The sequence below is a fragment of the Callospermophilus lateralis genome, chromosome 16 (assembly GCF_048772815.1).
Source record: "Callospermophilus lateralis isolate mCalLat2 chromosome 16, mCalLat2.hap1, whole genome shotgun sequence".
NCBI lineage: Eukaryota > Metazoa > Chordata > Mammalia > Rodentia > Sciuridae > Callospermophilus > Callospermophilus lateralis.
The window spans coordinates 82,476,675-82,488,981 of record NC_135320.1 but is presented as its reverse complement, the minus strand read 5'-3'; the positions used below and the strand labels follow the sequence as shown (position 1 = coordinate 82,488,981).

The following is a 12,307-nucleotide window of genomic DNA, read 5'->3' as shown; positions in this document are numbered from 1 at the left end:
GTCTTTATCTCAGAACTTCCAAGTGTCAGGAGTCCATTTGTGACTTAACTGCATCCTGTGCTCAGGGTCCCACAACACAGCAATCAGCATGTGGTCTGGTCTGATCCTTTCTGGACCTTGTGACCATCTTCCAGGCTCTCGTGATGGCTGGCCCTTGCAGTTGCAGGACAGTCACATGTTCATGCTGGTCAGTAGCTGGGGGTGCTCTTGGGTCCCAGAAGCCCCCACAGCTCCTTTTCTCAAGCCCTCAAAGGTCCTTCTTGATGTAGCTCACGGCCAGCGAGAGTCCCTGGCTCCCGTCTGTGAAACAGTCTTGTACCCTGTGCAGCAGTCACAGGCGCAACTATCTCTACACTTTCACCTTGTAACAAAACCCAAGTAGAGGAGTGACTTCCTCCGCCATTGCCATGCTGTTGTCAGGAGTGAGCCACTTGCACCAAGGGGGAGGGACAGCTATGCAAAGGCGCAAGTCCTGGCATCAGCTGAAAGTGTGCACACTATGCATGCTTCTTGTAGAATCTCCCCCATATTGACACGCACACCAAGTACGTGGGGTGGCAAGAGTCTCAGAGTCTGGCTAAGGCTCCTACTTCTGCTAAACAAGATCACTTTGGGACACAATTGTCCCTTTCACCCACACACTGACTCAGCCAAGGACTCCAGCTCCATGTTCAATGCCAACTGAGGACAAAGCCTAGTGGTTGCTGGCTTACATCACAGGACCCAGAACTTAAACTTTTAGAAAATCTTGTTCTGAAAAATCCTTCAGCATGTTAATGGTCATATCTGCCCTGGGAGGTTGTTGTAAAGGTATGAGCTGATACATGCAAAGTGGCAGGTGGAAGGTGTTCACCAAAGGGAGTTATCCCTCATCATCACCATCATCACTATCACTACCATCACCACCATCATCACCACCATCACCTAAGAAGAAGGTTTGGGGTTCAGGATAGGCAGATTCCAGGATGGATTAGAGTCACAAATTTCAAGTAAAATGTCCAGACATAGAAGTTTGGGAATCTCAGGTTCCTAGGAAGAGCTGGAAACATAAATATTCAGGTCTGAAGATTAGCAAGTTTAATGACTGAAACATGTGACTGGGATCACCAAGGACCAGCCAGGATTTGGGTCCCAGCCAAAGCCAGGGGCAGATATTTTCATGCTTCCTGATATCAAGTTTCTTGCTCTTCTAACATGAGGCAGTCTTCTGCTTATCCGGATTGTGAGCTCCTGAAAGCAGATCCAGCTCCTTCATCAGTGGATTCCAGCTGTGCTCCCAATCTCTGCCAAATACAGATTCAAGGAATAAATGAGCAAACGGAGAAGCATGGGTAGAACTAGCCATGGACAGGACAGAGAGCAGATCGTCTGGAGTAGGAGCACTTGGAGTATGTGAGAGGCCATCAGGCTTCACCCAAGGGTCCTAGCTTGTCCATTCTCTGTCAGATACCCCAGGAACTAGGAACTGACTGTGGAGCCAGACTAGTCCACATCAGGAGGAGGGAAGGCCATTTTTATTTGCTGAAGCAACGAAGCATTCTCTCTCTCTGACTCAGGAGTTTGCTTTAGTCTGAGGTGAGAGCAAGAACCAGATGACCTCTGTATGAATTTTAAGGGACCAGCTTTGAGCAGCCCTCGGTGTGCTAATTCCTATTCTTTCCAGCATTTCAAACACAAGTCGAAACCCCCTGCCCCTCGACAATTGAAGGAGGTTTTCTACAGCCATCGACTGTAAAAAGGAATAGTACACAAACATGGGGACACAGCCTTCTCTGGATTCACCTTTGAAAAGAGTGTTTTCTTCATAGAAGGAAGAATTTCCATGTATTTTAAGATCAGAGCCGTATATATACTGGACGTGCTAACTTATTCATGTTCTTGTTGATTTAAAAAAAACAGCGATAATTTTTGGTCTTTTGGGATTCTGCAGCCCCCCACTGCTGGGAGGGCTGGTTTGACTTCTAAGTGACTGATTCTGCTAGCTAGCGGTCAAGTGAACACATGCGCCTTGTTGAACCCTACTTCATCTAGCTTTCTCTAACTAGGACAGGAATTCCTATCTGTCCCGCAGATTTCTCTGGGGATTAGGTGGGATAATGGAGAGAGCACAGAACGCTGTCCAGTGGGGCTGTGCCTTCATCCCGGCTGACTTCTTTCCCCTTCTCCCTGCACAGCACACCACGACTAAAGGTTCCTTCCTCTCCTTCCTCCCTCTAGGTTCCTGATTGTCCTAGGGTGCTTGATTCTGGCTGTGCTGACCACCTTCAAGGAGTACGAAACTGTCTCCGGAGACTGGCTCCTGCTGCTGGTGAGATGGCCGGCACCCCCACTTTGTTCTGGGGTGGAGCCCTCTGGTTGGACTTCCACAGTGATGAGGAGGATGCTGCCCCTAGTACAGGTCTGCCTGACTGGCTGTATCTCCCCAGGTCCTCAGCCACATCCAGGCCTGAGAACAAAACCATGCTTCCCTCACTTAATGAGGCCGCCATGGGCCCACATGCGGTCTTGATAAAGATTGGCCATTGCAGATTAGAGATAAGAGCAGATGAATCAAAGCCAAGGCCATTACATGTTCTAAGTTCTATAATACAACTTCTCCTTACTCTAAAGTTAACAGAAAGGCATGCTCCACCCTACAGTGGCCTCTGCTTTGGTTTCTCAAAATGTAATTTGAAAATTATATGAAATACTTGGGGGTGGTACCTGGCTTAAAATCTGGCTTAGCCATCATTGGCCACAGTTAGCAACAAGAGGGGCCAGACACTGGGCAGGATTAGTAGACTGTTTCTTTGAGATGGCTTTCTTCAACCAGCTTCACTTTTTAAAGGTTTTTAATATGTTCAAAAGAACATTTTTTAAAAATGATTCTTTGCAAAAAGAAACATAGGGGAAAAAAAAGATAAAAACAGGGACAAGCCAGGGACAGTTAGCACCTCTGAATGAAGAAGGAAACCCTCCAAAGATGGTGGAGGGGACCAACCCTTGTCTCCTTCCCCACCCCCAGCCACTGCCACCACAAAGCCCAGCAGGGGTGGCAGAAACCCAGCTCTCCAGATCCGCAGAGCAGAACACACTGGCCCAGACACCTGTCCCCAGCCACCCAGCCCTCTCCATATGCTCTTCCATGCAGGAAACATTCGCTATTTTCATCTTTGGAGCCGAGTTTGCTTTGAGGATCTGGGCCGCCGGATGTTGCTGTCGGTACAAAGGCTGGAGGGGACGACTGAAGTTTGCCAGGAAGCCCCTATGCATGCTGGGTAAGCCCTGATCCCCCAGTCCAGGGGTTGCCTGGACTCAGGCCCCTTTTCATACTTTACATCTCCAAGGATATTTTAAGCAGCTATTCTGGGAGTGAGTGCAGCACAGTGGAGGCCAGCCCAGCTGCTGACCTGCCTCCATGCCCAGAATAGCATCACCTGCCTGTGCTGAAGTTCCACCTTCCAGGGCTGCTCCTCCTGTCAACTGGAAAGGGCAGTGGTGAGTGGTTGGGGTGGGGGACTCCTCTTGTTGTGGAGGAGCCAGCAGGTTGACAGGTGTTGAGAATCCCAGGTCCCTAGACTGCAGGCAGCCCTCCTGCTATGACCATGAAATTGCCTGGACCTTCCGGACTGTCTGGGTGGAATGGGGAGGGACACCATTGCTGGCTGAGAATGTGCTTCTGCAGGACCACCTTATCCCACCTCACAGAGGGAACAGGCTCACAGATCCCAGGCACGTTCCAGTCTCACAGGTGGTAAGCATCAGATTCCATCTCAACAAGACTGGAAGACTCTAGCACCTGCTTGCCTTCCACACCACCATGTTGCTTGTGTCTCGATCCAAACGCTGCTTCTGAGAGGCTTTGTCACTAGGATCCTTCCTACTGGGTGCACTATTTTTATATTGGAGCAGCTCAATGACCTTTGTTTTTATCTGAAAATGCTGCCAGGAGCCGCGTCATGACAGGGCAAAATCCCCCTGTATAAAGCCAGGAGTGGTAGCGCTTCCTGTCCCTGGGGAAGGGTGGGGGGCTAAAGAGACAGCATCATTGGGGTTTAGCAATGGAAGGGACTCCAAGGCATCCACCCCGAGGCCCTCAGGCCCCTGCAGCAGCCCATCCCAGAGACGAGGTGCTCCTCACCTATCAGAGCTTTCACCCCCTCTTAGCTCCTCTGACTCTGTCCAGTTACTTGGGTGCAGCCTCCTGTCTGCTCCTGTCCCTCAGTCTTGTCCCATCCAGGACAGGTGTGCTGAGTGACCCTGGCAGCACTGGACACTGGTGTTCTCAGTCTCATAGTCTGTGACATCTTCTGAGCATGTGGCTCCTTCCCCACCTCCTCTTCGAATAGTGACTCCAGGACTATACCCAGGCCCCCAGGCACCATGGCCACCCAGAGAAGAGCTGGCTGTTCCTTTGCCCTAGGGGCCAGATCTCTCCTGCTGCATGCAGGGCCTTCTCAGCCACTCACTCTATGCCGACCTGCTGCTGAGGGGAGTTTGGTTGTTTTTCTTGTTTTGCAGAATTTTGAGCATAAGTAGGTGTGTCTCTGAGTGAGCACAGCTTTGGAGGCTCTTTAGCTACTCTGCTTTCGGTATTTTTTTCTTCTCCCTCTTTGCCCTCTTTCCGTATCTCCTCCTACTTGCCTTCTCTTCTTCCATCTCTTCTTCCTTCTGCATCTTCTGTGAGTGCAGCAGAGTTCAGCCGACTCTCCTCTGTGCCGTGACCAGCAGTGCTGGCTGGAGTCCTGCATGTTTGCATTGTGTGGTGGGGCAGCTTTGTGACCATGCTCAAATTCAAATTCCTGCCAAGTTTAAGACACCCTGGCACAGGGAACCCAGAAACTTCCAGAACAGGTGACTTCCCATGCAGCTGTCTCCACTGCCTTGAGGTGGGCTGCACACACAGGGATCCAGGCCACCCTGCCCGCTCCATCTCCATGGAGACACGTGGCTGGGCCTCAGCACTGTCGTCCTTGCTGGCCTCTTTTCCACCTGACTCATCTCAGCTACTTCCACGATGTGGCCCTGGTAGCAAATGTTGCTTTTCTCTGTATGCTTGACAAGAGTGTGGCTATGTCCAGGGACGTGGTGGCCTTCATAATCATGGAAGCCTTGGAGCTGGTCACGTTGGGTGTGGATACACCTTCTGGGTCAGATATTCCCTCCTCACCAAGCATCACAGACTGCAGCATTTACTGCAGGTGTGGGTTTTGTTTTTCTTTCTTTATTTTTTTTTTTAAATTTGTTTTCTACTGGTGCATGATAATTGTACATAGTAGTGGGATTCTTTTTTATATATTTCTTCTCAGACAGAGCTTTCTTTTTTTATTTGTTTTAATTAGTTACACATGACAGTACAATGATCTTAACATATCATACATTTGAATCAGATGGGATTTATTTCTCATTTTTCTGAGTGTACAGTTGCAGAATTACATTGGTCATGTAGTGGGATTCTTAATGCCATATTTGTACATGCACATAACATAACTCATTTTGTTTTTCTATGAATATTATAAGTGGATTTTTTGTACAGGTAAACTGAGAAGCCTGAGCAGTTATGCAGACTTATCAGAACCCTGATGCTTGCCTTCTCAGTTTTCCCAGATGACAGGTGTGTCTAGGGGTTCCCTGGATACAGGAAAAAAGCACATCAGATTTGAATTGAGAATTGATCATATCACAAACTGAGACCAGAACATATAAACTTGTGGAGGTATGAAAGAGTGCAGTGTATTCAGCAAACCATGCGTGCTTCCAGAAGATTCTCAGGAGCCAGCAGCTTAAGGAGCTCAGACTCCAGTGGACAAGCATTTCTTTGAGTGTGTTCCTTGAAATCCTGTGTGTTCCTTGAATGCTCTTGTGAGAAATAGCTACAGTCAAAATCCTTTGGGAGTTTTTCTTCCTGCCATAAGTTTTCTGCCAGATCATGTTTCATGAAAACCACCCTTAAATCAAAGTTAAAAAGAGAAAGGAAATGACTCCTCTCAACACCGTCACTGTTGGATTCATGCATGGAGTATGGCAAGACCACTGCTACTGGCCATTTCATCTATAAATACGGTGGGATCCTCAGTAGAACCATTGAAAAGTCTGGGAAGGAGGTTGTGGATGGGAAAGAGCACCTGCAAGTGTGCCTGGGCTGTGGAGAAGCTGAAAGCTGAGCGTGAGTGTGGTACCACCATTGGCATCTCCCTGTGGAAACTGAAGAGCAGCTAGGTAACTGTCATTGATACCCCAGGACACGGAGCCCATCAAAGACCAGGTTGCAGGCACATCTTGGGCTGACGGTGCTGTCCAGGTTGTTGCTGCTGGAGTAGGTGAATTTGAAGCTCCAATCTCCAAGAGTGGGCTGACCTCTGATCGAGCTCCTCTGGCTTACACACCAGGTGAGAAAGAACTAACTGTTGGCGTTAACAAAATGGTTTCCAATAGCCACCTGCAGCCAGAAGAGAGATAAGGAAATTGCTAAGGAAGTCACACCTACTTTTAAGAAAACCGACTACAAGCTGACACACGGTAGCACTCATGCCCATTTCTGGTTGGAACGGTGATGTCTTCCTGGAGCACAGTGAATGGATGGAAAGCCATCCATAAAGGCGGCAATGCCAGTGGAACCCCACTGGGGGAAGCTCTGGATTACATCCACCAGCAGCCACTCATCCAACCGAGGAGCCCTTGCCCCCACCCTCCAGAATGTCTACAAGGTGGGTGGGATTGGCACTGTCCCAGGGGCCCCAACAGAGACTGGTGTTCTCAAACCCAGCATGGTGGTCCCCTTGCTCCTGTCAGTGTCACAACTGAAATAAAGTGTGTTGAATGACCATGAAGCTTTGAGGGAAGCTCCTCCTGGAGCCAGGGTGGGCTTCAGTGCCAAGCACGTGTCTGTCACACATTTGTCACGGCAATGTTGCTGGTGATGGCAAAGACGACCCACCAGTGGAAGCAGCCGTCTTCGCTGCCCAGATGATCATCCCAAGCCATCCGGGACACGTCAGCACTGGCTGTGTTCTGTCCTGGGCTGCCAGACAACCCACTGCTTGCAAGTTTGCTGAGCTGAAAGAGAAGGTTGGTCACTGTTCTGGCAAGAAGCTGGAAGATGGTCCTAAATTCTTAAAATCTCAGGATGACACCATCAATAAGCTCATGCATGTCGAGAGTGTCTCTGATTATCCTCCTGTAGGTTATGTTTGCTGTGCTTGGCACAAGGCAGCTGCTGAAGTGGCCATCAGAGCAGTGGACGAGGAGGCTGCCGGAAGTGGCGGTGTCACCGAGTCTGCCCAGAAAGCTCAGAAGTTCAAATATCTCCAGCACCTGGCACCTCAGGCTTGATCAGAGGTCCCAGAACTGTGTGTCTCGGTTGGTCATTTAAGCTCTATAGTAGAAGATTGGTTAAAACAACACAAAACTTTCAAAAGGAAAGGAGGGTATTTGCAGACTATTGGGGTTTTGTGTGTGTGTGTGGCAGTTTTAAGGTACTAGTTTTTTAAAATCAGTACTTGTAAGAGAAAACAACTTGACGAAACATCTGTCACGGAATTTTGAGACCCATTAAGTTTATCACCAAGCTTACTGGGGAAAAGTACCTTTTGGAAAGGCTGAGCTTCGTTTGTATAGCTAAAATCCCACAGTGCATATTAGCGTACTAAAGACACCGAGAATCCTTCAGTAACGACTCGACTTCCAAAGAGTCTTTGCCAAATGGTGCCTGACCATGAGGCCCTCTTAGCTTGCCAACCCTCTGCAGGATGGTGGGGAGATCATTGGTAGGAGCGTTGGGTGTCCCTGAAGGGAACAGAGAGGGATCAGGCCCCTGTCTTTTGTGCTGGACTGTCTGATTCCAAGAGCTAGGGGCCTTTTTACAAGTGCTTCGTCCCCTTGGCCCACCTCTAATTCCGGCAATGCCTGTGGTGGACATTTCCATGTCACTACTGATACAAACATCTGCCCCCTGGGTGGGCCTCAATTTCCACAATACACCCCGAAACACCGGGAGATCAGTGGACTAATGCGGCTCAGAAGTGCGCAGGTGCTGACACCCCCGGGTTGACCCTCCACCAGCAGGGACAGAGTCAAAGGACTAAAGTGCCAGCTTCCCACTGTCCAGATGGATGAATTTGCAAGGTGCTCTTCCTACGGCTCCAAAGACCCAGCAGGGACCTGAGAGCACCCCTCACTTGTACATTTCTCCTTCCCCCGTCTCCCGCTCCTATCACTGAGGCTTCCTGGGATCATCTCCCAACAGATTACTTGCACCCAAGTTCCGGTCTCAGGGATGTTTTGGGGGAGCAGTGGCTGAGCTTCAGGCTTCACCTCTGTAGCCCGAGTGTCCCTGATCCCCTCTTCTCCCCAGTTCACCTGAGAGTGAGTCTCAATTGCCACCTTGCAGGCCTTGGCAAATCGCTGCTCCGGGATCTAGAACAGTGTTGGAGGCCTGTTTCTAATCCCAACTCGACTCGTCTAGCAGTGTGGCCTTGGGCTGGCTCATGTGTAGGGCATCTGCTTGATCATGCATCGCAGAAAATACTGTTTTCCATGTGTGCTTGAAGGCCAGACTGAATGCAGCAGCTCTGAGCCCAGCCCTGTGGGTCACATGTGCATCTGCCCCAGCAGGCAGCATCAGGAGATGGCTGTGCCTTGACCCCACCGTCCTTCCCTGTTCTCTGCCACTCTCGCTGTCCTCTTCCCTAGACATCTTCGTGCTGATTGCCTCTGTGCCGGTGGTTGCTGTGGGAAACCAGGGCAATGTCCTGGCTACCTCCCTGCGAAGCCTGCGCTTCCTGCAGATCCTGCGCATGCTGCGGATGGACCGAAGGGGTGGCACCTGGAAGCTCCTAGGCTCGGCCATCTGCGCCCACAGCAAAGTAAGTGCCAGAGAGAAGCCACAGGATTCCATGGGCTTCTCACCCACCTCTGCCTTTCCATGACATCCTCTCCCTTACAGTATTCTCAGGGATTGGGTCCTTCTGCCACCATGGATGATGATGACAGGGAGCACGAGGGATATGTGCAGATGTGGTCCAGAGAAGCAGGGAGACCTGGGCTTAGCTCTCAGCTCCTCCATGTGCAAATGACTTGTGCCTCATCACTTACCCCTCTTTGGCTCTCAGTTTCCTCATTTCTAATGCGTGTGCTCCAGATGTTCAAGAAGGAAAGGTGAACTCACACAGGGCAGATGTGGTGGGAGGGAAAGGTCGGAAGTCACACAGGCTGGTCTGGAAACCAACTCTACCTGTGGGACTTGGGGGATGTTTTTGTAACCACTTTAGGTCTTGGGTCCTGCATTTATAAAGCAGGAATGATAATTCCCCATACGGTTGGCGTGAGGATGATGTGAATCGACACAGGAGGAGCATTTAAAACATACCCAGCCAGAGAAGTCATGCAGCTTCTCTCACTACATAAAGCCCAAAGCCCAGTGCCCAGAACACAGTGTTGGACATGGACTAGCCACCCCCTGAGCCTGGCGCTCTCGTTCCCCCATTTCACCAATGAGGAAGCAGATGCAGAAAGAAGAAGCAACTTGCTCAAGATCACACAGTGGGACACAATCCCAGACAGTGCCTTTCCTGAGCCATATCCAAGAATTCCCTGCTGTCTCTGGTGAGCCCACGTCTCTGTGAGAGGCCAGAAAATGGGAGGGGTGGACTCAGTGTGGTCTCCTTCCAGAGTGCCACGTGCTAGGCTTCCAAGCGGCTCAGGCTTGGAAGCCAAGCAATTCTCTGGCTTCATGGCAATCCCTGGGTTTTCTTCCTATCGTTAACCCAAGCCTCCAGAACCACTCTGCTTTAATCTGGCTGCTGAGCTGACCCTGGGGGAATGAGAGAAAGCCTCTGTCTCTGCTCAGTGCAGGAGAGAGCAGAAGGAGGGACTCTAGGACACGCATTCTTTAAGGACATAAATTCAAAGCCACCTCCTTTGCTGAGTCTTTTGTGCCAACCATAGTGGGCACCCCTTTCCAAGGGACCCTACAACCTCCCAGTCAGTAATCACATGCAGATAAATCACATGAACCCAAATCCCTGTCTTAGGTTGTGTTTCTGGGAAACTGGGCCTGAGGCAGTGAACCTGGGCAACTCAATACTAAAGGAACTCAGAGCTTTTCTTACATCACCATGACCAAGCTGCCTCCAACTTCAAGACTCCACAACACACAACTTCTGGGTCCTACATCTCAGATATGCACCCAGATACATTGGGGCATGGTTTCCCATGAGATGGTATCTTATAGTAGACCAAATACAAGCTTAGAGCAAATACAACTGGTCCCTTGTTGAATGAAGCATCATTATGCAACACACAACTGTTTGCACTGCGTTAAATAAAAATGTAAAACACGGGACTCTCCAACTTAGAATGCCATTTCTTGCCATAAGTGTTTTTTATTCCCTGTCTGTGCCACCTCTGTCCATCAGAGTTGGTGAGGTGACAGTTTTCTTTACAGATTTTTCTGTCTTCCTCCTGACCTGCCAGTTTATCTTTCTCAGAGGACATGTTCATTCCACCCTCCTGGGCTCAGTCATAACCTAGTACCCGTGGGGCCCAGTTGATTGACAGTTCTGGTGGAAATTGGTGATAAAAATTTCTGGCTTGGGGTCCTGGCCCTGCTTTCCTTAAGACTAGGATAGATGCCCAGCGTCTGCTGACTATTTACCGTGTGATTACCAGCAACCTTGGATGTTTGTGATATGATTCCTGCGGAAGGTCAGCCCACCCTGAAGCCAGACCCCTCCTCTAAGGCAGGATCTCCTTCCCGGGGCGGGCAAAGGCTCTGGAGTGGAGCTGCCTGCTCACAGACCTCGGTTTACCACGCTCTTCCCATGCCCCCAAGTGTGTGTTGTGAGTACTGGTGAAGGCCTGGGCTGTCAGAGCAGAGAGGAAGCTCTTTCTAAGGGGCCAAGCACATGCCAATCTTGTTTCCTCATCCATCCGTTAGCTCTGGGCTTGACTCCTCTGGACGCTCAGAGATGAAAGGTGGGAGGACTATGTTCCACAGGTCAAAACCTTTAAAGGTGATGCTCTCACTAGTTAGGATAGGCCAGGACGTGTTCCCAGAACAAATAAGCCCTGAGGCCACTGTTGTCCAGCAAAAGACACCCACATCTTGTTTTTTCCGTGTCTGCCATACATTGGGTAGATCTGATCTATCGTGAGGATGAAGCCTTGAGAAACTGAGGAAAGGTCTGTGCATCCTGCATAATGATTAATAATAATAAGATAATTAATAATAATAAGAAGAAGAAGGGACTTGCCCCCTTCACTTCCCCACATTGGCTGGACACCAGTCCTTACTCCCAGCCTGTCTGCGGGGAGCCTCGGCACATGGAAGGAATGCTTCTGCCATAAAGCTGCTGGCAAAAATTGTGTCAAGTCAGGATTGCCTCAAACAGTGTTGTAAACGGCTGCAAAGCACAGAATGGGGACCCATTTCACCCCCCATTGGCAGCCATTGTACCATCTCTTAATAATCCTGCACCTCCAGCTTATCTGAGCCCCCGTGAGCAGACAGCTGTTTCTTTAGTCAGGCGCAGATGAAACTTCTGACTTGCATGTGGGAGCCTGGGAGTAAGAAAACACATAAACACCGGAACTGCATTCTACAAGGCAAGAGGCCACGTTCAGACAGCCCCCAAGGGGGCAGCGTCCACCTAACCCTTGCCTTCTAGAACTCCCATCAGGAGTTCGCCGGCTGGGCTGCCCCCCATCCCCTCTTGCTCTCGGCTGAGCTCAGGGGGTGCAGTGAGCAGTGACGCTCCAGATAGCGTGCCGCGCATCAGAGATGCAGGCTGCTGAGGGCACAGTGGAGGGGGAAGGAGCTCCAGCTGGGGGAGCAAGCCTCCGTGGGAGGACAGCAAGAGGGTGACTTGCCCTGACTCAGCAGAAGTAGGCTTCCCTCCAGCTGCATTTGCCAGTCACCTTGGCCTTCCTCCCATCCAGCCTCCCGTGCTAAGCCTTGGCCTTGGGAGGGGATGGAGAAATAAAGGAGGCTGAAGCTGGAGGAGCACTCAGGACGGTCTCCGCCACCTCTCTGTGCTGTTTTCTCTGTCACTCAACATTTCCCTTCAAACCAATTGACTCCTTGTCTCCTTCCCCATTTACCTGGTCTGTCATGTGACAAGAACCACGAAGTCACGAGTTTATATATTATTTATGCTCATTTTTCATATGTTCTAAATTAATGCAGAACCATTTCACATAAAATCCACTTATCTGAATTTACCAGTGGTACACATGTCACTTTCAGGGTCCCTGTGGTCCAGTCTCCTAAATTTAAAACTGAGAATTCTAAGGTTGGGCAGTGGGGGATATTTGCCCAGGGTCACCTGGT

At 50.0% G+C, this 12,307-nt stretch overlaps 1 protein-coding gene across 1 annotated transcript in view; it reads left to right on the top strand.

Moving 5' to 3' along the window:
* Nucleotides 1-12,307, top strand: part of Kcnq3 (potassium voltage-gated channel subfamily Q member 3) — a 304,538-nt gene that overhangs the window by 260,207 nt on the left and 32,024 nt on the right. Inside the window, exons 2-4 of the mRNA XM_076835658.2 lie at nucleotides 2,218-2,308; nucleotides 3,131-3,257; nucleotides 8,671-8,843. Coding sequence (XP_076691773.2) covers nucleotides 2,218-2,308; nucleotides 3,131-3,257; nucleotides 8,671-8,843 — 391 coding nt within the window. The remainder of the gene's footprint in view (nucleotides 1-2,217; nucleotides 2,309-3,130; nucleotides 3,258-8,670; nucleotides 8,844-12,307) is intronic.